Source organism: Asterias amurensis, chromosome 10, assembly GCF_032118995.1.
Source record: "Asterias amurensis chromosome 10, ASM3211899v1".
Classification (NCBI taxonomy): Eukaryota; Metazoa; Echinodermata; class Asteroidea; order Forcipulatida; family Asteriidae; genus Asterias; species Asterias amurensis.
This window is the reverse complement of record NC_092657.1, coordinates 5583191-5610415: the sequence shown is the minus strand read 5'-3', so window position 1 is coordinate 5610415 and position 27225 is coordinate 5583191. Positions and strand designations below refer to the sequence as shown.

General features: G+C 37.2%; 1 protein-coding gene across 1 annotated transcript in view; it reads left to right on the top strand.

Moving 5' to 3' along the window:
• LOC139942987 (uncharacterized) overlaps positions 1 to 27225 on the top strand; it is a 59913-nt gene that overhangs the window by 24311 nt on the left and 8377 nt on the right. The window contains exons 6-10 of the mRNA XM_071939801.1: positions 20976 to 21365; positions 22719 to 22832; positions 24100 to 24213; positions 25080 to 25430; positions 26316 to 26438. Of these exons, the coding sequence (XP_071795902.1) occupies positions 20976 to 21365; positions 22719 to 22832; positions 24100 to 24213; positions 25080 to 25430; positions 26316 to 26438 (1092 nt within the window). The remainder of the gene's footprint in view (positions 1 to 20975; positions 21366 to 22718; positions 22833 to 24099; positions 24214 to 25079; positions 25431 to 26315; positions 26439 to 27225) is intronic.

Here is a 27225-nt window from a genome sequence, read left to right as displayed (position 1 = left end):
TACTTGTGTATAAAAGGAAATGTAGAGACAAAATGTTGCATGTTTGTTACCTAATTTAAGCGTGGTCTTGAACAGATTCTCCTTGGACCATGCAACTGGTTTTGGGAAGGGGATAAATCAGTGTCAAACAACCTAACAAAATATCTAGATTTGCATTACTAGGCAAAATTATCTCGCAACTTCGATGACCAATTGAGCTCAAATTTTCACAGGATTGTTATGTTATGCATATGTTGAGATACACCAAGTGAGAAGACTTGTCTTTGACAGTGTGGTTACCAATAGTGTCCATTGTCTTTAAGAGAGTAATCAGCTCCCCCTACTGATGAGCCCCTTTCCCGCAGTTCAAACCAAGTAAGCAATGGTCGACTACATAAACTTATTAATAATGTCCCCACATCTATGAACATCAGTTAATCAAATGATTGTTATCCTGTTACTCTTTGATTCTTTATCGGGCGTTCGGCAGCTCGCCTCGGCAGCTTCTGCTGTTCTAACTGTCGTTAAAAAACTTTGATCTGATTTATTTGTTTGAGGGCATGGGCCATGAATGTCACTTAAAATTTCATAAAACTACTTTATGACTGTACGTAAACAATATTTCATTAATATTATGGCAAAATGTTTCCCCCAATTTTTGAACATTGTTGTAAGTGTACTGAAAACGTCTCTCTTCCACAACAGTAAATTAATAACAATTCGAAATTTTTCATTCTGACATCATTAATTTGTCAGAACTCCCTTTTTTATTTTTTGACTGAGTTTAGTACAATCAAAAGTTAACCGTCTTGCAGATTATGAGCAACACTTAGGATGATCTCCCATAGTTTCTTAAGATTGAACATGCCTCGGATATCGAAATTCTCGTCAAAATTATAACTGTCGAACTACAAAGATTATTTACACAAAACATAATCAGGTTTATGGAACACATGAACCATGCGTTCATCCTTTAAAGTATTGTTTACAAAGAATATCCAAAGTGCAGCTTGGCTTTAACAACGCGATCCCTGAGTAGACAGTGTCATGTTGAGTAGACAGGGTCACGGTATGGCAAGTGTTCATTGGGTCTAGCGGACCGCGCTACAACGTCAACGCCTCTGATTGGAGGAAAGTTCTCTACATAGCAACAACATTGGCTGTGCGCTTAACTTTGTCTTAAGCTTCGCCATTGCCCCCCCCCCCAAATAAAAAAAAAAAAAATAAAATAAAAAACACACAACAACACGCTTCTTGTTGTTTAGCGCCATAAATATGGCATAGCGTTTACAAAAATATTATGCAAGGCCTCCAATCAAGCGTTTAACAAATACAAAAAGCATAATTACAGATACAACAATTTTTTTTAATAACTTACAATAAACAGATAACCAACTAATTACCTTATATTAAGATAATGTTTGTACGTATTGAATCATGGAATACCTTTTATGAAGCGTTTCACATCTTAAAGGGACTCGTTGCCTCGGATCTTATTAACTTTATCAACTTCTTTATTTCAAAAATAAAAGTTTCACAACCTTAAAGCAGTGGACACTATTAGTAATTACTCAAAATAATTATTGGCATAAAACCTTACTTTGTAACGAGTAATGGGGAGAGGTTGATGGTATAAAACCTAGTTGAGGAGAATGAAGTAATTTTCCACGATTTTGATTTCGAGACCTCAAGTTTAGAACAAGTTTAGGTCTCGAAATCAAGTATCTAAAAGCACACAACTTCGTGTGACAAGGGTGTTTTTTTCTTTGATAATTATCTCGCAACTCCGACGACCGATCGAGCTCAAATTTTCACAGGTTTGTTATTTTATGATGATGTTGAGATACACCAAGTGAGAGGACTGGTCTTTGACAATTACCAATAGTGTACACTGTCTATAAGGAGGCTAAATTGAGTTTGATTTTTACATCAATAAGAAAAGGCGAGGTGGGTTGGTCTATGAAAAGCGTTTGAAAATGTTTGTTATAATAAATGCATGGTTAAAACGATTAAATATGAAGACGATCCACACAAAAATGTCTCGAAATTGCATAAATGTTAAAACATTTATGTTGTTAACTATCACAATACGCAATTTGTGGAGTCAAATTTTTGAAACAGAAAAGCAACACTGTGATGAGTTTATTTTCTTTAGTCACGCTATTTAACATGTACTAACCTCGCTTGATAATTTTTGTTTGCGCAAAAAACATATTAAGCGCTTCTCTAATGCAATTTCTACTGATTATCGTAGCAGTTAAAAACACACACGACAGAATAATAAAAGCTTAAGTTTTATTTCAATATTAAATCTAGCATGCGTTTTGAGTAAAATGGAGGGATTGTGTGGGGCGGACGAAACTGGACACGGTTTTTCTCCAGATTAAACCTATAAACGATTATTTTTACTTTCAATCTTAAATACCACAATTTTAAACTGAGCCTTACATTGAAGTTCACTCTAAAAACTAAATAGTTGAATCCAACACTTGCATGAGTTCGGTGAGTAACTACACTTTGAATGTGTTGAATCCAGTAATTTATGTGTTAAATCCAGCATTTTAAAAGATTCGGTCAACAATTTAAGTGCCAGTTTAACGTTTAAAAGCTGATCCAACAATTCAAAGGATTTTTGGTTAAGAAATGTTGAAATTATCACTTAAATTGTTGAATTAACTCTTTTTGCGTTGGATCAAAAATTTAAATGCTAGATTAAACCACAGAACGCTGGATCCAACACTTTCAAGTGTAGTCACTCACCGAACTCATGCAAGTGTTGGATTCAACTCTTCAGTTTAGGAGTGTAGCGACGATTTGCTCACTAAATAAAATGTTTCCCAGACATCACACATTGTATTTTTTTTGGTGAATATAATTAAATATAGTAAAACATTTCAAGTGGATAATTTGTAGTTTGAGCTTTCAGAATCTTTCTGATAAACCTGTTCCTCGGCCTAGTTTTTTTTTATGGGTAAACAAAATCTTGTTCTGCAATACTCTTTGACCCGATACGGCTTGATTGAAGGGGTATGGACAATGAAAACCACTTTATTTTATCAAAATGCTTCGGGTTTAAAAGGTGACTAGATTAATGGCACTAGGCACCTTTGGTAGAGATAAAAAAGGGGATAGTTTTGGATATCTCTGGAAACTCAAACTTGACAAAAATTGTGCGATCGTTCATTGTATCACCCACAGATAAAATACATTATTCATTGGACACAGACAACTGTTGTGGTGCCCCCTTGGCGAGTTTTGTCATGTTGGGTGGGCTTGCTAAACCCTGTCCAGTCTGTCTTTTTATGACCTTGGACTTTACCCCGGGGGCTTTCCCGGGGTGTCATTTTGCATTTGGCGGGGCCCCCTAATTCAACCAATCAAATGCAGTTACGTAAAAGCAACAGCGTCGCCACGCTGCATTTGTGCGGGAACTTCACTTCGGTTCAGCTTCCAACCAAGTGGAATTTATAAATTTTGTAAATGATAGCCTAGAGAAATTAGGTTGATTCATCAAAATATACGGCATCTTTTCACAACTTCAGGTTAACATGGTAAAAGCACAATTCCTGGTCAAAAATCTGGTTTCGATAGCAATCGGACTATAATGGAATTTTAAGCTGTAAATATGAAGAAAAGAAATATATGCGAAAATAAGATAATGGCCTGAAACTTTCGACCCCAGCAGAGTCTTTCTCGAAGGCTAAAATAATGAACTGATTTAGTCTTCCAGAAAGACTGCTACGTCAGGTCATTAACTATTGTTTGCATTTATACCATTGGTCCATTTGGTTGGTAAGTTTGCAACAGCTAAATCAACAAACAAAAATTTTAAAAATGCCGTTAAAAGTTAACCTGTTTTCTACCACTCCAATGAAGTTTTTGGATTGTATCTTGGACTATTCTCCGAGTAGAACTGTGCAAACCATCTTCGGTGTTTGAGTATATCACGGTCTTCCTTAACCAACATCGGTTTGCTCTTATATATCTTGTTGGCCCAGACGGGATGGTCAGCACTTTCCTATAAGAGGAACATGACAAAACAATCTTGTGAGATGGAGAATAAAGTCATTGTACACATTTTTGGTAATATCTATTGTCATCGAGTCCAGGGTCCAGTTTCATAGAGCTGCTTGGGCATAAGCAAACAAAAAGAAGCTAAGCACAATGTTTAGCAGAATACTGTTACCAGCCATACTACCATGTCACAGATACCCATTTTTGACTGGTATCCTGTTCATTTCTCCTTAGTGGACAATTGTTAAACAATGTTTTTTTGTTTAAGGAACTCTTTAAAACTCTACCCAGTCCCAAAATTCATAGAGCTGCTTAAGCGCAAATATGTAGATAAGAACAATAGTTTCTCATTAATAATAAGCTTATAGCAGTCATAGTACAACATCAATTGTAAATCTGTGAATTGTTTCATACTCATTTCTGCTCATTAAAGTTTTGTTTGCTTAAGCAGCTCTAAAAAAAAAGGGGGCCACGGTATTCTCACTCGGTGAATCCAAACATGAAAGAAGCATAATAACAAAGCTGTGAAAATTCGGACTCGATTTGTACTGACAGCCATACTTATAGTAGAGAGATGGATTGGAGTTCCTTAAAAAAAAAAAAAATTCCCACAATGTAGCCCTTGTACGTGCACAATATTGTATCCTCAAGCCGTTCAAAAGCAACGACACTTAACCATTGCTTTATCCTTCGGAGGGGACGTAAAGCCGTTGGTCCCATGTGTTGTGTAACGCATGTAAAAGAACCCAGTGCACTTTATTGAAAAGAGACGGGGTTCGCCCCAGGGTTCCTGGCTGTGGCTGCTGTATGCGCCGTAGCACCTTGTTAACCCTTACAAGGTACTACATAACTGGGTCTCAGAATTCATAACTTCAATAACCCATATTTCTGAAAGTTTGTATATATACTCGGCGTCTTGAGTACCTTGTTTGGTAGATACGAGCTCTGTATAAGACTTAGATATTATTATTTTAATTGTTATTATTAGTATTAATATACAAAAGAAACAGACAGACATGCTTACTACTTGGATAACCGCTTTGACACCGTACTTCGCCCAAAATCTTTCCCTGATACCTGTACCAGCGTAACCGACGGCCATGCTCTGGATCCTCATTGGTCCTACAGGAGTATGACACAATATGATGTGTGTTCGTGTAGATCGGCCGGGGAAGTAGAGGTAGGTCAGTCCCGGACCTATCTGTAGGAGGGGATGGTTATTATTATTATTATTATTATTATTATTATTATTACTATTATTATTATTATTATTATTATTATTATTATTATTATTATTATTATTATTATTATTATTATTATTATTATTATTATTATTATTATTATTATTATTATTATTATTATTATTATTATTATTATTATTATTATTATTATTATTATTATTATTATTATTATTATTATTATTATTATTATTATTATTATTATTATTATTATTATTATTATTATTATTATTATTATTATTATTATTATTATTATTATTATTATTATTATTATTATTATTATTATTATTATTATTATTATTATTATTATTATTATTATTATTATTATTATTATTATTATTATTATTATTATTATTATTATTATTATTATTATTATTATTATTATTATTATTATTATTATTATTATTATTATTATTATTATTATTATTATTATTATTATTATTATTATTATTATTATTATTATTATTATTATTATTATTATTATTATTATTATTATTATTATTATTATTATTATTATTATTATTAAGAAGTTTATTTTATGCTATCTACGATACATCCTACAGAGCCGGATCCAGACTCTGGATCTGAGGCGCTAAAGGGGTGATGTTATTTAAATGACAGAATTCTACGTAGTATGTGAGCTGTGCCGAGGAGTGCAATCTTCTGGACTAAGTTGATGCTTATGCTGCCAGGGATACGTTCAATGAATTTCTCCAGTCCTTTCTTTACTAGTCCCAGAGCTCCGATGACCACTGGGATTGTCTCGGTCTTCATACTCCACATTCTGCTAATCTCGATCTCAAGGTCTTTGTATTTAGACAGCTTCTCGGCAACTTTAATTGAGGTGTTTCGTTCGGAAGGTATTGACACATCAATTAGTATACACCTCTGGTCTTTCTTGTCCTTGATGATGATGTCGGGTCTGTTGGCTTTAATCTCTTTGTCAGTATGGATTGGCATGTCCCAGAGGATGGTGACTACATCATTCTCTGTGACCGTTGTCGGCTGATGTTTGTACCACTCCCCTGTCGTCTCTATGTTGTAATGCCTGCAAATTTTCCAGTGAAGGTACGCCGCTGTCTTATTGTGTCGATGAATATACTCCGTCTTCGCCAGCTCTGGACATCCAGAGATAATATGGTCTACGGTTTCTTCATATTTTCCGCATATCCTACATTGTGGGTCTATTCCATCTTTGATGATGCGATGGTGAAATGATCTGGTGGCGAGACTCTGGTCTTGGGCGGCAATGATAAGGCCCTCCGTCTCTGCTTTCAGCCCGGTGTTTTTAAGCCATTGGTGTGTCTTCAGTTGGTCAACATCTGCTTCTTTCGTCCTTTTTGGATACTTCCCGTGCATTACCTTGTCTTCCCAGGTTTTCTGTAGTTGTTCATGACCCTTGGTTTTTGCTGTCTTCTTTACTCGCTTTGTATAGATAGTTGTTGCTTCATTATCTGATGGTGTGATTTCTGAGTAGTCAAGTTCTCTTTTGAATTTTACTGCTTCTTTTTTGATGGAGTAGAGCTTTTTCTTGTCATCATGTTGTTTCACTATTTGGAGGAGTGGGTCATTAGTTTTCGTCAGATAAGCATCTAGACCGATTGTGGAGGTTTTGAAGGTCAGTTCAAGCTGGATCAGGCCACGTCCTCCAGTTGATCTTGGCAGGTACATCCTGTCAATGTCTGCTTTTGGATGGTGCATCCTGTTCATGGTCATTATTTTTCGTGTCTTTGCATCCATCCTCTTAATCTCCGACAGTTTCCAGTTGATGATATTGAAACTGTACGATACTACAGGTATTGCAATGGTGTTGATAGCTTCAAATCGGTTGGCTGCATTAAGTTCACTCTTCAGTATCATCCGCACTCTTCTATAATACTCTTTCCGGACCTTCTCCTTCATGGCTGAGTGTTGTATGCCGTTACCTTCATTTATTCCAAGGTATTTGTATGTACCCTCTTGGTCCATCTCCTTGATTTTAGTGACAGTGTCAATGTCTAGGTCTGTTGTTTTGGTGAGTTTTCCCCTTATGAATGTGGCTTTGGCACACTTATCGAGTCCGAACTCCATCCTGATGTCGTCACTGAAGGTCTTCACAATGGTGAGCAGACCCTTTTGCTGGTTGTCATCCTTGGAAAATGTCTTGAGGTCATCCATGTAGACAAGATGGTTAAGTTTGCCATTTTCGGATGTGTATCCGTAACTACTGTTGTTCAGCAGGTTGCTAAGTGGTGCTAGCGCTAAACAGAAAAGTAGTGGTGATAGTGAATCTCCTTGGAAAATCCCGCATCTAATGTTAATCGGTCTTGATGTTAACGACCCTTCTGCATGGTGGAGATTCAAGGTGGTTTTCCAGTTCATCATGCTTGCTGTGATGAAGTTGACAGTAGTTGGACATATTTTGTAGATTTCAAGGCATTTTCTTATCCAGGAATGAGGTACACTATCAAATGCCTTCTTGTAGTCAATCCACGCTGTTGATAAGTTTTTTTTCTTAAATTTGGCTTCTTCCATTACGGTTTTGTTGATCAGTAGCTGGTCTTTGCAGCCATAGCTTCCTTTCCTACACCCTTTCTGTTCTACTGGTAGCAAGTTGTTTTCATCAAGGAAGCTATACGTCCTCTCTGTTAGGATGGAGGTGAGGATTTTGTACATTGTGGGCAGGCAGGTGATTGGTCTATAGTTCTTAGGGTTCCGAGTCTCTTCCGACTTTGGAAGCAGAAATGTAGTTCCTCGTGTCAGCCATTCGGGGCATTTCTCTGGGTGTTTGACTATGTCGTTGTAGGCCAATGCAAGATCTTCGTGGATGCTAGGCAAGTTTTTGATCCAGAAATTCGCAATTCCGTCTAATCCCGGTGCCTTCCAGTTATTGGTTTTATTGATAGCTGCAGTGGTCTCAATGGTGTTTATATCTGACCATTCTTGGCTCGTTACATCTGTGTATTGGTCCTGTTGCTGTTGGATCCAGGTAGCTCGGACGTTATGCATTTTGTTGTTTTCAAGGATCTTACTCCAAAACTCCTCAACTTCTTCTATAGTGGGTGGCTCGGTGACATCTATCTTCTTATTGCTAAGCTCACGGTATAATTTCTTTGCATCTTCTTTAAAGATCTTGTTTTGCCAAAAGAACTTGCTCCTTTTGTCAAATCTTCTGAGTCTATGTGCCTTTGCTTGGATCCGTTGTTTGAGTATTTCTTTGGCAGTTGATATGTCTTCCTTATATTTGATTTTAAATTTTCGTTCCAGATGTTTTCTTTTCCTGTCTTTGATGTTGGAATTCCGTTCAACTTCACTCAGGAGTGATAGTTGTCCACGTAGTTTCTTAATCTCCTTCTCTATGTTCTCCTTCCAAACATTATCTAAATTATTATTATTATTATTATTATTATTATTATTATTATTATTATTATTATTATTATTATTATTATTATTATTATTATTATTATTATTATTATTATTATTATTATTATTATTATTATTATTATTATTATTATTATTATTATTATTATTATTATTATTATTATTATTATTATTATTATTATTATTATTATTATTATTATTATTATTATTATTATTATTATTATTATTATTATTATTATTATTATTATTATTTATTCAGCCATTTCAACAATACTTGACAATACGAAAATACTTCAGATGGGCTAGGAGAAACAAAAGCAACATAATTACTTTGGTCCGCGGACCTGCTTCCCTACATCTGGTTGTAAAACAAGTAACAAAACGAGTAACACAATATTTATAGAATTTACTAGAGTGGTGAATAATCATGCATGGCTCACTTTACTGTGACTCGAACCCTAACCCCTACCCGAAACCTAACAATAACCCATACCCTGACCCTACCCCTACCCCGCCTGATTTAATTAGTAAACTTGATCGTCGTCTAGGTGTTGACAGTTCGTACCTTTGCAAAATACAAGTGACTTTTAACACTTCGTTACCTGAACGCTTCGTATACTTTCTCACAAGACACTTTGTACATTCTTACAAGACACTTCGTACCTCTTATATACACGACACTTCGTTTCTTCTTATAAACAAGACCTTTCGTTCCTTCTCACAATACACCTCGTATACCACTTCGTACCTTCTTACAGGACACTTCGTACCCTCTTACAAAACACTTTGTACCTTCTTACAAGACACTTCATACACTGACTATCACGTGGTACCTTCTTACAAGACACTTCGTTCCTTCTCATAAGATACTAAGTATCTTCTTATAACACATTTCGTACCTTCTGTACAAGCCACTTTGTACCTTCTTATAAAATCATCATACCTTCTTACAAGACCTTTCGCACCTCCTCACAAGATAATTCGCGCAAATTCTTTCAAGACACTTCGTACATTCTCACAAGACACTTCGTACCTTCTTGCAAGACACTTCGTACCTTCTTACAAGACACTTCGTACCTTCTTACAAGACACTTCGTACCTTCTTACAAGGCACTTCATACCTTCTCACAAGACACTTCATGCCCTCTAACAAGACACTTCATACATTCTATAACAAGACACTTCGTACCTTCTCACAAGACGCTTCGTACCTTCTCACAAGACACTTCGTACCTTCTTACCAGACACTTCGTACCTTCTTATGAGACACTTCATACCTTCTCACAAGACACTTCGTACCTTCTTGCAAGACACTTCGTACCTTCTTACAAGACACTTCGTACCTTCTTACAAGACACTTCGTACCTTCTTACAAGACACTTCATACCTTCTCACAAGACACTTCATACCCTCTAACAAGACACTTCATACATTCTATAACAAGACACTTCGTACCTTCTCACAAGACACTTCATACCTTCTTACAAGACACTTCTTATATTCTCACAAGACACTTCGTACCATCTCACAAGACATTCGACCCTTCTTACGAGACACTTCGTACCTTCTCACAAAACACTTCATACCTTCTCACAAGACACTTCGTACCTTCTTACCAGACACTTCGTACCTTCTTATGAGACACTTCATACCTTCTCACAAGACACTTCGTACCCTCTCACAGGACACTTGGTACCTTCTTACAAGACACTTCGCACCTCCTCATACCTTCTTACAAGACACGTTGTACCTTCTTTCGAGACACTTCGTACCTTCTTTCGAGACACTTCGTACCTTCTCTATAAGACACATCATACCTTCTCACAAAACACTTCGTACCTTCTTAAACTCAAGACACTTCGTACCTTCTTACAAGACACTATTAAATACAAATAAAAGTGTGTTTAGCTTCTCTAACCTGGTCTGAAACTGATTGAAATTTGAAGTTTCCGGCTGTTTTCCCTCTTGTGTGAGCTACAACGATGTGTTTCTGTTCTGCGTTAACCTCCCACGTATACTCAACCTCCGCTCCTTTCATAGGTTCTTTTCTATAAAAAATAATCATAATTTTTTTTCAAACTATGAACAATAAAAGTACTTCAAGGCACTGGAATTTATTGGTAATTACTAAAAATAAGTGTAAGCAGACAAACTTAAGCAGTGTCAGCGTTGTTAGTCGCGGTATTTTTGGTCCACAACGGCGGTGGTGACAATATCAGCAACTGCGAGGGCAACACTTAGATGCGTTGGAAACGGCGTCAGCAATGACGTCAGCGGTTGCGGCAAGAAAGACGTTTGTGTCGTTGCGGTAAATGGCGGTGGCAACGGTTGCGACAGCGTTAACGGCAAGGGCGGCGTTAGAGGCGGGTATCGTCATTGACGCTGGTAGTGGTAACCACGACATCAACTGATGTGGCAATGGCGGAGGAAATGGCGTCAGCAATGGTGTTAGTAACAACGTCGTTGGTGACGTCGCTGCAATGGTGGTGACAGCGCTAGCGACAATGGCGGCGTTAACATCGGTGGTAACTGCTTTGGCATTGGCACCGGCAACAAGTGTAGAAATAACATTGAATTACTTACGTTGTGTGTAAGTAGGGTAGGTGTATGGTATCCCCGTTGTTCTCAACAACATCCTGCAACAGATTCAAATAGTTTGAAGTTTTAATTTCTGATCAGAGGGTTCCAAATGTGTTGTTCTTTTGTCATTAGTTTCAGGTTATGTTGTTTTAGTATTGTTTTTTGTTAATATGCTGTTATAAAATGCTTCTATATCATTGTATCCTAGTTGTTATTTTGTTCCGTGCCAGGAGCGTTAAAACTTGATGGATACTGGCGCATTATAATAGTGCTCTTTTTCATTATTCTTCTTCTTGTTTTATTTGTTTTATTTGTTGTTGTTGTTGTTGTTGTTGTTGTTGTTGTTGTTGTTGTTGTTGTTGTTGTTGTTGTTGTTGTTGTTGTTGTTGTTGTTGTTGTTGTTGTTGTTGTTGTTGTTGTTGTTGTTGTTGTTGTTGTTGTTGTTGTTGTTGTTGTTGTTGTTGTTGTTGTTGTTGTTGTTGTTGTTGTTGTTGTTGTTGTTGTTGTTGTTGTTGTTGTTGTTGTTGTTGTTGTTGTTGTTGTTGTTGTTGTTGTTGTTGTTGTTGTTGTTGTTGTTGTTGTTGTTGTTGTTGTTGTTGTTGTTGTTGTTGTTGTTGTTGTTGTTGTTGTTGTTGTTGTTGTTGTTGTTGTTGTTGTTGTTGTTGTTGTTGTTGTTGTTGTTGTTGTTGTTGTTGTTGTTGTTGTTGTTGTTGTTGTTGTTGTTGTTGTTGTTGTTGTTGTTGTTGTTGTTGTTGTTGTTGTTGTTGTTGTTGTTGTTGTTGTTGTTGTTGTTGTTGTTGTTGTTGTTGTTGTTGTTGTTGTTGTTGTTGTTGTTGTTGTTGTTGTTGTTGTTGTTGTTGTTGTTGTTGTTGTTGTTGTTGTTGTTGTTGTTGTTGTTGTTGTTGTTGTTGTTGTTGTTGTTGTTGTTGTTGTTGTTGTTGTTGTTGTTGTTGTTGTTGTTGTTGTTGTTGTTGTTGTTGTTGTTGTTGTTGTTGTTGTTGTTGTTGTTGTTGTTGTTGTTGTTGTTGTTGTTGTTGTTGTTGTTGTTGTTGTTGTTGTTGTTGTTGTTGTTGTTGTTGTTGTTGTTGTTGTTGTTGTTGTTGTTGTTGTTGTTGTTGTTGTTGTTGTTGTTGTTGTTGTTGTTGTTGTTGTTGTTGTTGTTGTTGTTGTTGTTGTTGTTGTTGTTGTTGTTGTTGTTGTTGTTGTTGTTGTTGTTGTTGTTGTTGTTGTTGTTGTTGTTGTTGTTGTTGTTGTTGTTGTTGTTGTTGTTGTTGTTGTTGTTGTTGTTGTTGTTGTTGTTGTTGTTGTTGTTGTTGTTGTTGTTGTTGTTGTTGTTGTTGTTGTTGTTGTTGTTGTTGTTGTTGTTGTTGTTGTTGTTGTTGTTGTTGTTGTTGTTGTTGTTGTTGTTGTTGTTGTTGTTGTTGTTGTTGTTGTTGTTGTTGTTGTTGTTGTTGTTGTTGTTGTTGTTGTTGTTGTTGTTGTTGTTGTTGTTGTTGTTGTTGTTGTTGTTGTTGTTGTTGTTGTTGTTGTTGTTGTTGTTGTTGTTGTTGTTGTTGTTGTTGTTGTTGTTGTTGTTGTTGTTGTTGTTGTTGTTGTTGTTGTTGTTGTTGTTGTTGTTGTTGTTGTTGTTGTTGTTGTTGTTGTTGTTGTTGTTGTTGTTGTTGTTGTTGTTGTTGTTGTTGTTGTTGTTGTTGTTGTTGTTGTTGTTGTTGTTGTTGTTGTTGTTGTTGTTGTTGTTGTTGTTGTTGTTGTTGTTGTTGTTGTTGTTGTTGTTGTTGTTGTTGTTGTTGTTGTTGTTGTTGTTGTTGTTGTTGTTGTTGTTGTTGTTGTTGTTGTTGTTGTTGTTGTTGTTGTTGTTGTTGTTGTTGTTGTTGTTGTTGTTGTTGTTGTTGTTGTTGTTGTTGTTGTTGTTGTTGTTGTTGTTGTTGTTGTTGTTGTTGTTGTTGTTGTTGTTGTTGTTGTTGTTGTTGTTGTTGTTGTTGTTGTTGTTGTTGTTGTTGTTGTTGTTGTTGTTGTTGTTGTTGTTGTTGTTGTTGTTGTTGTTGTTGTTGTTGTTGTTGTTGTTGTTGTTGTTGTTGTTGTTGTTGTTGTTGTTGTTGTTGTTGTTGTTGTTGTTGTTGTTGTTGTTGTTGTTGTTGTTGTTGTTGTTGTTGTTGTTGTTGTTGTTGTTGTTGTTGTTGTTGTTGTTGTTGTTGTTGTTGTTGTTGTTGTTGTTGTTGTTGTTGTTGTTGTTGTTGTTGTTGTTGTTGTTGTTGTTGTTGTTGTTGTTGTTGTTGTTGTTGTTGTTGTTGTTGTTGTTGTTGTTGTTGTTGTTGTTGTTGTTGTTGTTGTTGTTGTTGTTGTTGTTGTTGTTGTTGTTGTTGTTGTTGTTGTTGTTGTTGTTGTTGTTGTTGTTGTTGTTGTTGTTGTTGTTGTTGTTGTTGTTGTTGTTGTTGTTGTTGTTGTTGTTGTTGTTGTTGTTGTTGTTGTTGTTGTTGTTGTTGTTGTTGTTGTTGTTGTTGTTGTTGTTGTTGTTGTTGTTGTTGTTGTTGTTGTTGTTGTTGTTGTTGTTGTTGTTGTTGTTGTTGTTGTTGTTGTTGTTGTTGTTGTTGTTGTTGTTGTTGTTGTTGTTGTTGTTGTTGTTGTTGTTGTTGTTGTTGTTGTTGTTGTTGTTGTTGTTGTTGTTGTTGTTGTTGTTGTTGTTGTTGTTGTTGTTGTTGTTGTTGTTGTTGTTGTTGTTGTTGTTGTTGTTGTTGTTGTTGTTGTTGTTGTTGTTGTTGTTGTTGTTGTTGTTGTTGTTGTTGTTGTTGTTGTTGTTGTTGTTGTTGTTGTTGTTGTTGTTGTTGTTGTTGTTGTTGTTGTTGTTGTTGTTGTTGTTATTATTATTATTAAATGATGTATTTATGGCAAATTGTATCTAACCTCTGTTTCTTAAACGGATTCCTGTGCAATGTTATATTTGTTTTAAAGATGTTTTTTTTTAATCAATACTTTTTTTAATGCAAGTCGCTATCACTTGGCATGAAGGCTACTTCAAGGTGTGGGCTACACTCTACTATTTTTCCAAGGGGCATTGCCACCCACTCCTAAGGCTGAAACAGGGTTACCCCCTTAACAGTCCATACGGATGTAGGCTTGGGTATCATCCATTAGAAGCCTGGCTGGTAGAGCAGAAAGCACTACATCCCCAACTTTACGAAGCTTAACTTGTCCATTGTACTGGAATCTTTTGAGTAATAATAGTGTCTTCGATTTTTAATTTTCTTGGGGATGGGGTGGGTAAACCTTTGACAATAATTGAAAACAATAACCTGTATATGACAGTCAAAGAAGGCAACGCCGAATCCTTGGTAAATAAATTGACCACTCTTGACTTCCTCGAACTCAGGGGGAAACCAGGAAGGCTCATCTCCCTCAGCGTGGTACCAGAGCATGATCAGATGATTGATCTCCAGAGATCGATGTGTCTTTACCTTAGCAAAATCGGGCACTGTAAGAAAGAAGCTCAGATACAAAGTTGTATTTCTTCTGAATCCATTGATCTTGTTTACATTAGCGAATTCAGGCGCTGTTAAAGAGAAGGTTACTTCTCATTTTATTTTTATTTTCAATAACTATAGATTGATCTTGTTTACCCTAGGAAATCCGGTCACTGTAATAGAGAAGTTCAGTTAAAATTAAAAATTGTATTTGTTTTCTTATTTTGAATAAATAAAGATTGACCTTAACCCTAGCAACTTCGGGCACAGTGCGAAAAAGAAGGTCAGGTACAAGTCAAAACGAAGTTAAGTTGTAATTTTTTTTTTTCAAATAAATTTAGATTGAATTTAAAGACACTGGACACTATTGGTAATTGTCAAAGACCAGTCTGTTCACTTGGTGTATCTCAACATAGGCATAAAATAGCAAACATCTACAAATTTGAGCTCAATGGTCGTCGAAGTTGCGAGAATAATAATGAAAGAAAAGCATTCTTGTCACACAAAGTTGTGTGCTTTCAGATGCTTGATTTCGAGACCTCAAGTTCTAAATCCGAGGTCTTGAAATCAAATTCGTGAAAAATTACTCCTTTCTCGAACACTACTTCGTTTCAGAGGGAGCCGTTTCTCACAATGTGTTATACTATCAACCTCTCCCCATTACTCGTTACAAAGTAAGGTTTTATGCGAACAATTATTTTGAGTAATTACCAATAGTGTCCACTGCCTTTAACCTTAGCAAATTCGGGCACTGCGAAAAAGAAGTTCAGGTACATTTTTTTGTTTCTCTTCTGAATGAGAATAGATTGTCTTTGTTTACCTTAGCAAACTCGGCCGCGCGTGAAAGCGAAGTTAAGTTGTAAATTTAATTTTTCTTCTGAAAAAGTAGATTGAACCCTTGCAGATTGTCAGTATGTAGTATGTATGAGAGACGTTTGTATCTCTTTAATCAAACAGTGAGGTTTTCAGGTTGAAGCTGCACATAATTATACCACCACATCGCCAACGTGAAATTGGTATGGGCAAAGTCTAGACGATAAAATTGAATTTCGATGTCTGCATGATACAGAACGGACCCCCCCCCCCACAAAAACAAATACTTTTTCTTTAAATAGAAATAAATGGTTTATAATAGTAATCAAAATAAAGTAAAATATAACATTAAAAGTTAAAAACAAAAAAGTACAACAAATTAAAAATAATTTTTCAGAGAAGTATGAACAAAAAACATAAATAATAATGTTGATAATAATAACATTAACACGACAAAAAGAACAAGGAACATTACCTTTTTCCGCGTAGTGAATTTTGACACATTTGCCATCGTCTCCTCTGAACGTCCACCCGTGGAATGGGCAAGCGATGCAGTCACCTTCTACTTTACCTCCCATCCCAAGATTAGCTCCAAGATGAGGACAGTAGGCATCTACGATGTAAGAACGACCACTCTCTCCACGGAATGCCGCAAGATTCATACCTTCATAATTGGAGAAATAACGATGTATTATACAGTTTAAAGGCAGTGGATACTATTGGTAATTACTCAAAAAACTATCAGCATAAAACCTTACTTGGTGACGATTAATGGGGAGAGGTTGATGGTATAAAACATTGTGAAAAACGGCTCCCTCTGAAGTGCCATAGTTTTCGAGAAAGAAGTAATTTTCCATGAATTTGATTTCGAGACCTCAGACTAGAGGTCTTGAAATCAAGCATTTAAACGCACACAACTTCTTGTGACAAGTGTTTATTTTTTCTTTCATTATTTTCTCGCAAGTTCGAAGACCGATTGAGCTCAAATTTTCACATGTTTTTTATTTTATGCATATGTTGAGATACACAACTGTGAAGGCTAGTCTCTGACAATTACCAATAGTGTTCAGTGTCTTTAAGAATCACTTTGGAAATAACTTGACTTAGTTTCATGAATTGGGGATTTTTGTTCTGGCTCAAAGGTACTAGATACCTTTGGTAGTTTCCAAAGACCTAGGGTTGATTTTACATAGGCTTAGTCCTTACTTAGGAAAGTGGTATTGGATATCACATTAGGGCAAGTCCTATATAAGATAGGACGAATAACTCGTCCTTGCACGAGATAAAAGTAGTCTTAACTCTTCGTAAAATCTACCACAGTACTCTCAAGTTGGTGTGTATCCATGGTGTATCCTAATCTTGGTGCAATACGTCCTTTTTTTTGTATTTCCACAAATTTCCGCCGCCCATAGAGGGCGCTATCACACCACCAACCGCTATCACCCACGAACCGCTATCACAGGAACGATAGCGGTTCGTGGGTGATAGCGGTTGGTGGAGTGATAGCGCCCTCTATGGGCGGCGGAAATTTGTGGAAATACAAAACAGGGACGTCTTGCACCAAGACTAGGTGTATCCCAACATATGCATCAAATAACAAGTCTGTGAAAATTGTGCCTCAATCAAAGATGCAAGAGAATAGCGAAAGTATACACACAAATTTACCCAAACCTTACAGTGTTGTAGCATTGTGATCACCATATCTCAAAAAGGCTTATTGCTCGTTACGAAGTAAGTTTATATGCTACTAACAACTATTTTGAGTATCCTAAAGCTGGTTAGTCTCAATATTTATATCTGTACTATATTATCAAAGTATTTAGAAGAAAATAACTATTAAACATGCTTTTGATGTGCATTTCATGTTTCAGTTTTCTTCCTCCCTCCGTAGTTTAAATGACATAACTTCTTAAAAGACTCTGGACACTATTGGTAATTGTCAAAGAATAGTCTTCTCACTGAGTGTATCTCAACATAACATGCATAAAATAACAAACCTGTGGAAACTTGAGCTCAATTGGTCGTCGAAGTTGCGAGATAATAAAATGTAAGAAAAAACACCCTTGTCACACGAAGTTGTGTGCTTTCAGATGCTTGATTTCGAGACCTCAAAATCTAATTCTGATGTCTCGAAATCAAACTCGTGGAAAATTACTTCTTTCTTGAAAAATACGTCACCTCAGAGGGAGTCGCATCTCACAATTTTTTAAACTATCAATATATATCCATTACTCATTACCAAGTAAATTTTTATGCTAAAACCTATTTTGAGTAATTGGCAGTAGTGTCCACTGCCTTTAATATCATGACTTTTATCTTGTGGACCCCTTTGTATTTGTTTAATTAATCATTGCTGACTGCTCTTGATTAAAGGCAGTGGACACTATTGGTAATAATATTACCCAAAATAATAATTGGCATAAAACCTTTCTTGGTGACGAGTATATGGGGAGAGGTTGATGGTATAAAACACTGTGAGAATCGCTCCCTCTGAAGTGCCATAGTTTTCGAGAAAGAAGTAATTTTCCACGAATTTGATTTCGAGACCTCAGGTTTAGAACTTGAGGTCTAAACCATCTAAACGCACACAACTTCGTGTGACAATGGTTATTTTTCTTTCATTATTATCTCGCAACTTCGATGATCGATTGAGCTCAAACTTTCACAGTTTTGTTATTTTATGCATATGTTGAGATACACCAACTGTGAAGGCTAGTCAATATTACCAATAGTGTCCACTGCCTTTAAGTAAGGTCTGGTTCCAAACTGCAGTATCATTCTGAGTTGTCATAGGGGACAGAGGTCGTTATCAGGTCTAATCATAGTTTACACAATCTGATAAGAATGGCCTTTCCTCGGCACTTAAAAACAATGTAATGTGAAAGTTGACACCACTTTGAATTGACAAAGTCAAGGAAGGGTACGTTCAGAAGGGTTAAATGGTTAAATTGAAGAGTTTAATGGTTTAACTGTCCCCTATCACTTGAAGACAGTGGAAACACTAGTTACTCAAAATAACTGTTTGCATAAAAACTAACTTGGTTATGAGCAATAGAGAGAGAGAGCTGTTGATAGTATAAAACATTGTGAGAAACGACTCCCTCTGAAGTAATGTAGTTTTTGAGAAAGAGGTAATTTTCCACGAATTTGAATTTTTAATCGATGTCGAGAATTGATAATTGTTTTACTGTTTTCTCAAAAAGTAAAGCATTTCATGGAATAATATTTCAAGGGATATCTTTCACCACTACCTTCTGTAAACCCTGTAAGTAATTTGTAAATCTGTGAACTTTTTTTTTCTGTACCGAAAGGGTCCAATGGCTTTAAGGCTTCTGCCGTGCTATTATGAAACCTTTTGATTCATGTTTTTCACCTACCAAGAACATTCACACATTTTGATTCTCCTTTCTTGAGTTGGTCACTTCTGATCACCATGTACCACCCATTGGGATAGACGGGAGGAATATCCCCAATATCCCGCCTTTGCTTCATCTCCCGTACAATCTCATCCGTGGTTCTACCTTTCGGTGGTCTGTCGATGTTGTACGCAAGCTCTGCTTCGCTCCAATAGTGTTCCAACGGGTTGTAGATGTAGTTATAGGCACGTCGTGTAGCGTAAAGGAAACCAATCAGCAGAGAAAAGACCATCAGTGAAGTGATGTTGAGGTAGCCTAGTCCTTCGTGAAGTAAGGACACCAATTCTTCTCTGCGTATACCACGACTGGCATTCCTCAATTTTGTAAAAAAGTCTTGATACATTTGTGTAGGGCCATAAACACCAATGGCTACAAACACTGCAGCCATCAGTAGCATCAAGGAAGGAAGAACTGTCGCCATTGTCACTTTGAAACCAACTCTTTGAACAGGGTTTCTGAAAAGAAGTAAAAACTCATAAACTGGCAATGTACAGTGAGCCCAGACTCGCCCCTTTATACTTTATTTAGCATGAGCAATAATAGCATGAGAACTTTCGAGTGACCTATTTAATTTATAGTAATTTTGCACCTTTGCTCAATTTCAATATATTATAGTCTTTCGATGAAAAGATTGTTTTTGTTTCTAAAGGCCATTAAACTCACTTGGTGTATCCCAACAAAATGCTTAACCTAACAAATTTCCCCTCAGTTGGTCATCGCCGTTGCAAGAGGACAATGGAAGAAACTCACAACTTTCCATACTTGCAGAAGCAAATACAAGACTTTAGGGCCTGAAGTCTTTTATTGTTTTTGTGAGAAATTATTCCTCTCTCAAAAACTACCTTTTTTCAATGTTTTATAACAATCAATAGCTCCCCATTGCTCGTTAATGCTTATAATCTTTTTGAGTAGTTTTAATTAACAGTGTGCAGTGCCTTTAAAACAGAACATTGAATCGGAAATTTATTTTTGTTTTAAGGTATGGGCTCATGTTGAAAATACAGCCACTATGATATTATGGACACGATTTTTGAACAAAAGTAAAAAACTCACATCTCTGAAAGGGTATTGACGTCCTTGCTCACAGGTGGTGAACCCCAAACTGTCCTTTGACGAACTATTCAACGGGGGTCGAAATAACAACTTTTCGAGTGGTAGATTTGTTAGTGAATTTGCAGGGACTTTGTGTGCTGAACTCTTGCTCCCGTTGAAATCTTTTGATAAACAAATATTTGTTTTGTTCGAAAAGAGTTGACATTTTATCAGTTGCTGCCGGTTCGTGACCTGTTCAACCAATATCAAAATCATCAAAACTTGTCAATATGGGTATGTAATTGCAAAATGGTATTGCACGAACACCAACTGACCTGTATATATTACCAAAATGTTTGTCTTTGCAAGTAGTCTTTGCTCCCTCAATATTGGAATGCCTTAACAATATTATTTAGATTGCACTCCGAATGCAGTCAGGAGTATGCATCATTTCGATGGATCTAGTGTGACTAAGGTATTCCACGACTGTTATCGGTCTGCAGCAAGTAGATTTTAGGGATACGTGGCTACGATAACTCCTTTTGTAAAGTTGATTTCACATGTTATGTTTGTAAAGGTAACAAACTTTGCGGAAGTTAAGAGACAGTTTGACCGAAAAACAAAACTACGTTTTAAGTATTGTTTGAAGCTATGCATGGTGTGGATAAATAGGAAGAAGCTATTAAACACAGACTGGCTTCGGGAAATAGGTCCCTCTTCTGGTCACTCACAGGCCCTTGGGGGAATAGACGTACACTAGTTACCGAATTAAGCCAGACAATTTGTAAAAAAAAAAAAAACACACTTCGGTCTTAACATGTGAAGTAATAACAGAAATCTAGAAAAGAAAGGAAGTTTTTTAGTTGCTGTTCACGATTCAAGTCTAGAGAGGGCGCTGTAACCAGGCACTATTTTCAAAGACTAGTGCCCGGCGGGCACTATTCGCGCACTAGACTAAATTGGTTCACCCCCACATGACCGTGTTTCAGCCAACCAGAATTCAAAACAAGCAAGAGGTGTGTAATAACAATATTACATTTCTGTCTCGGTTTTCATCAAACGTTTCTGCCTCTTTTCATCTGCAGGTAGATGCGGTGACTCTTACATCAACTTAAGCCCCGGCCAACCAGTAGAGGTCCACCAACCGGTCGATATCACAGTCGAATGCCTATGGCTAGTCTCCACCTCAACCCGCAACCAGAGCTCTCGCATCAGAATCGACATCCAGGACCTGCCCATTCGCGAATTCGACCACTACCAGTCAGGCCAGCAGATTGCGGAGCTAAATTTTGGTTCCGGTCACGTGGTCTCGAAGGACAGTCGCCTTCGTTCGCTAGAAGAGTCTGTGTCGTATCCCACTTTACTGACCTTTGATGGCCCCGACCTATGGATTACTCTTGAGATGAAGGCCAACAATTTTGTCACCGGGGGCAGGCCGCATGTCAAGTTCACAGTCCAAGAATACACCATCAAAAGTAGGTCTACATAGACGTCTTTTTCATGGTTCGGCCATCTTGACTTTCTTCCATTGATATCAATGTTACCAAACCGAGGCTTGAAGAACAAAATAGTCTGGTTCCTATTAAAAAACAATGCAAAACGATTAGAGGTATTCACTATTGTTATTCGATACGAGGAACAATACCAAGATGGAGGCAGCATGATACATGTCTATACCACTTGGTTTCAATCAAGAGCTAGGATTCGAGCTGCCCCTAGCTTTCGCGCAATCTCGGTGGTCTAGTTGTTAGGACACTGCTACAGAATTGCAAAGGTCGTGGATTCAAATCCCACCCGAGTAATATACATGTGATTTACAAACAAGAAAAGCACATTGAAATTAAGTGTCACTCAGCAGCGCTGTTCACTCATCTTACTCGTCCTCTGACCAATCCAAAGAACCTACCCCTGCCAACCCCAATCACTCTCCCTATCAAATTATCAACGCTCACCAAACTACTAGACTTGATTGAAGTCCACTTCTCGAGCGAAGTTTCTAACACACATGTAACGCGCCAGTATTTAGCCACAGTACAGGCATAATAGTACAAGTGCGCGATCGCCGACAAATTAATGTTGCTAACGCGGTCGCGATCGGAACAAACATTTTCTGACGGAGGGGCAAGGAAGGGCCTCGCACTGCTTTGGACCTTAAAGTCACCTGGAAGTGGTATTTTTTCAAAATAAAGCTTTTGTCACTAATTATATGTGTTTTGATGAGTTGAATGTGAATAAACAGTTAACTAAGGTTTTAAAAAATCAGTTCTTGTGTTATTTACAAACTTAAGAGTAGACCCCAACCCGAGAGGGCGCTGTTCGTGACGTCAATCGAGGCAGACTTTGCCTGTAATGCGTAGAGTAAACACAATTGCAAAGTACATGTACGGACCAAGTCGTGAGTTTGTACGTTTCAAAAATAAAATGTTTTGTTTTTTTTCCCGGCAATGCCGACCAGGTGTATTGCTGCTGAATGCAGAAAAACACTTTTTGAAATGTACCAACTCACGACTTGGACGTACATGTACTTTGCACGTGTGTTTACTATACGCATTGCAGGCAAAGTCTGCCTTGAATGACGTCACAAAAGGGGTAGGCGGAGTCAGCCTCCAAACAACTTTATATATTTTTAAAACATATAAATCGTGACAAACAATTACTAAAAAAATTGTTTTATTGTTCGTAAGCAAATACTTGAATGTTTGAAAGAAAAATAAAATCTATTTCCAGGTGACTTTAAGTCAAGTCTACCAATCTTCTTGCATTGTTCAATTCCATCATTTAGATATCGCCCACTTCGTTCCTTACACCCATTTTTTCTTCCTTATCAGACTGTGAATACGACGATGATTTCTCTTGCTCATCTGGACTCCTCTGCGTCAGTGAAGACAAAGTTTGTGACGGTACGTCAGACTGCCCAGAGAGTGAGGACGAAGTGGGTTGCGGTAAGATACCATTCCCAAGGAATTTTGTTAATAGACGATGTGACCTCAAACGTCACTCGAAAACCATAACATGATTCGCGCGCATACCGCAATCTTTACCATGACTACGCATCTTTTTGCGCGGCGAAACATAACGTGTACAGTGTTTTGTCAACAGAGGGTGGTTTGAATGCAAACATAGGTCACATCGTCTATAGTGATTCCCTTTGACACAGCGGACCAGTCCAAGTTGTTAGAAATCAAGCAAGTAGACGGCCTACCCACCCCTGGGTACTCTAACTTTAAAGGAACACGTTGCCTTGGATCGGACGAGTTGGTCTATAAAAAGCGTCTTGTAACCGTTTTCTATAAAATGCATATGGTTGGAAAGATGTTGTAAAAGTAGAATACAATGATCCACACAAATTTGCCTCGAAATTGAGTCAAAAGTTTGACTCCCATAAATGGCCGACCGTGTTAGTCGACGAGGTAAAAGGAAAACCGTGCAATTTCGAGGCATGTTTGTGTGGATCATTGTATTCTACTTTTACAACATCTTTCTACCCATGTGCATTTTATAACAAACGCTTTTCAAAGACCAACTCGACCGATCCAAGGCAACGTGTTCCTTTAAGTTATTTTTCTCAAATATGACTTAGGGAGTCAATATGGATTCCCTTTGACACAGGGGACTAGTCTAAGTTGTAAAAACTCCAGCGAATAAACGGCCTATCCTGGCTACTCAAAATTTAAGTTACGTTTCTCAAAAATGACCTCAATGTAACAGGCACGGAATCTTGTACATGGTCAGAGTTTGTCATAATGCAAATTTTGCCTATTAAATCTCTCAGATTCAGATAATTTTATTTTAGTGATAGTTTATATCTTTCTCAAATACTACGTTACTTTAGAGGAAGCTGTTTTTTATATTTTTTTAATATAAAAGTTCCTTGTTAAACGTTACCAATTTTCACTGATACATATTTTGAGTAATTATGTGTCCAGTGCCTAATATTGAAGCTATCGAACTGAATCATTTTGCAGCCATTTTGATACACACCTTTAATACAAAAACGTTTGACGCATGTTGCGGTCCGTCTATTGTTCATTGCCTAATGTTTATTGTTTTTAAATATTTTACTCTATATATTGACGCAATTTAGCCATTGGCCAATTTTATTAAACCATCAATAATTATAATAGAAATATATTATAAAACACAATTGCTTGTTGACATTATACTTCATTAAAACCTGACAGAAAACATTGCTATTTTTATGGTTTATAGATTTATGTTTTGAACACGAATTCCGATGTAGCAGTGATGAGCTTTGTGTTAGTACGTCATTTATATGTGATGGTGTCTATGACTGTACGGATCGCTCTGACGAAAGATTTTGTGGTAAGATTGACATGCTCTTTCTTATAGATAGTTCTGTATAAATTGGGAGACTTTTTAACACTAGGTGGCAGCAGACATGACAGGTAAATTTATATTGTTTACGTAGTTCTGAGCACGCACACATTACCTAATTGAAACCGATTTGAAACTACTAACATTCGGCCAAGCCTGACCATTGAACTCCACTTTGTTTCTCCAAGGTATAAATAAGGACTACATAGAAGCCTGTTTAGTTTATTACCAATGGTTCTTTTCAGAACCACCCCAACTCGTCAGAGATAGTCATTACATAGTGTTACCGCAAACCTTTCCATATCGTATTTCCACCATGCAAAGTTTCAAATCCTACTTATTTATGAGAGAAGTTAAGAAAAAAAGGCAAACAAGGGCAGTAAAGTGATGAGTGTTAACTTGGTTGAGACCACAGATTATAGAGCGCCAGAGGCGCAAGATGCCGAACTGAAGTCTCTACTATTGGGTGCGTTCGTTTAGCTTCCCTGGGACGACCCCGGTGTGTGGCGGGTTTTTTTTTCCAGGACGAACGTGGGTAATTATCTGCACACGTTTGTCCTGCAAAACGAAAACGCCACACACCGGGGTCGACCCTGGGAAGCTAATCGAACGCACCCATAGTTGGAACGAGAAATAGGTATGGGCGCCATTTCAGCAAGTGAATGTTTCGTTTCCCATTGATATATGAATGGTCATTTCCTGTGCAGATCTGTACTGATTCATTGTTGTAAAAGAGTTAATTGCCCAAATGGCGTCCAGTGGGATTTCAAATTTCAGCCTGAGCTCCGCATATTGCGCCGTGGGGCGCTCTATAGTCTTTGGTTGAGAGCACAGCCTTATTTATTTTCACATAGGAGCATGGGGTGATAACTTCATTGACCTATCACCCGGGCAGCGTCGTCTCACTTCGATTGGATATGGCCACCCATCTTGGGAGTACCCAGTCAACACGTACCGTGAATGGCTCATCCAAGCATCACCGGGCAACAAAGTCATCGTCGAGTTCCTAGACTTCGAAACAGAGTATTACTACGACTTTCTCTCCCTACGCAGCGTGTCTCCTCTGCCGTTGATCTTGAATGTGACCGGGGAACAGACCCCGACTAGGATCTCGCTTCATTCGCAGGAAATCACGTTGTTTTTTCTCTCAGATTTTACGGATGTGAAGCGAGGTTTTGATTTGATCTTGCATCAGAATGAATCAGGTAAGTTAACAAGATGGAGACTTCCTTGCTGTGCCCTCCAAAACGATACAATTTACATTCATGTTTTAAATGTTGGTATTTGTTTATTTACATCCCGTTCTTCCTTCATGTCCATTGGTCAAACTGCTAGAATATTACAAAGGTTTAAACCGAATTTTTAAATGTTAAAAACTGTATAAAAATACATGAAAAAAAGGAGAGGTTAGCAGAAACACCGTGTGAATATCTCTTTTGAGTAGTGTTGGTTCTGAAAAAAAAACGGTGGTTAACAACTCAACGTTTCGATCAGTATGTTTCGATCGTCTTCAGGAGAATGCCGGAGTCCGTTGCTGGATGCTGTCCAAGTTTGGCTGGGTGGTGTGCCTAGGCACGATAAACATACCACAATGTTGTTTATTACAGTGTTTTGTTCTATTTTATTCGGTATTGTTTACATCGATTTGTTTATATTTTATTTGATATTAAATGTATTTCCCTTGTCTTTTATCGTTCATTCTATTTTATAATTGAATGTAGGCTTTTGCTTTTTGTGGTTAAAATTTATTTTAAATATATTTTCACAATTGTTCATGGTGGTCTGTTTCTGTTCCCTATTTTATTTTTATTTTAATCTTCAATGTATGCTTTATTTTTCTTTCCTAAGATGTTTTTTTTTTAATTGTTAACTTTGTACATATCAGATTGTTTTTATATAGGCTATATGAATATTTCTAATTGTTTTTTATCCTTTCCTGTAATTGGCGGCTCGTTCGCTGTTGGTTTGGTCAATAAATATATATATATATATATAAGATGTTGCATAAATACATAAGTAAACCCGCTTGAAATCTGTTGTCAGGTTGGGATGTTTTGGAAAATGTTACTCTTTCACGTTTGTATCCACAGTGTCTTGCGGTGAGGGAGAAACGGAATGTAACAGGACGGTTGCCTTGATCTGTATCTTGACATCACAGGTTTGCGATAACAGGGGCAACTGCCCAGGTGCTACGGACGAAGAATTCTGCTCAGGTTATTTGCTTTTAGATAACATTATTTGCGTAATGGTTTTGTCTTGTTTAACCAGAGTAGTCATAATAATAAATAATAATAGTAAGACTTGTAATGCGAACATAACCACCCTGCTGGGTGTTCAAGGCGCAGTAAAAAAAAAAAAAAAAAAAAAAAAAAAAACATAACACAAAGAAAAAACAAACACAACAAAATTAATCCTTGAAAACCTGTGACATAAGATAAACTTTGAGAAGAGACGTGAATTTTGCGGTACAAAGACAAGATCGAAGATTAAGTGGAAGAGAGTTCCAGATGCTTGGCGCGGCTGAAGAAAAAGACCAGTATCATATCAGTCATCAATGATTTGTTCACCCTGTGGGCACTGGGGGAAAACGAAGGACTAGTTCATAAGGAGATCAAACGTTGTGTACCCGTCTTCAAATCCCTTGCTCAACAGTCACCATCATACATCTGACATGCTTCAACCGTATCCCACTGCGTTCCGCTCTTCCTCAGAGAACCTCTTGGCCGAATCTCAATTCATCTGTACACAGCAGGTTCACGTGCATTTTCTGCTAATGCTTCAAATCTATGGAACACATTACCATCACATCTTCGCCATGCAAATACATTTGGACAATTCAAAAACTACTTAAAGGGATGCTGCAGTGAATTAAAATAAAACAGTTAATTTTGCTGTCATTTATTTCTGATGTATGTATTGAACATCAATAAAATGTGTTTTGTTTATTCCCGACATATCTGACTTGCGTAATGAGCGAATAAGTCATGCCCCCCCCCGTTT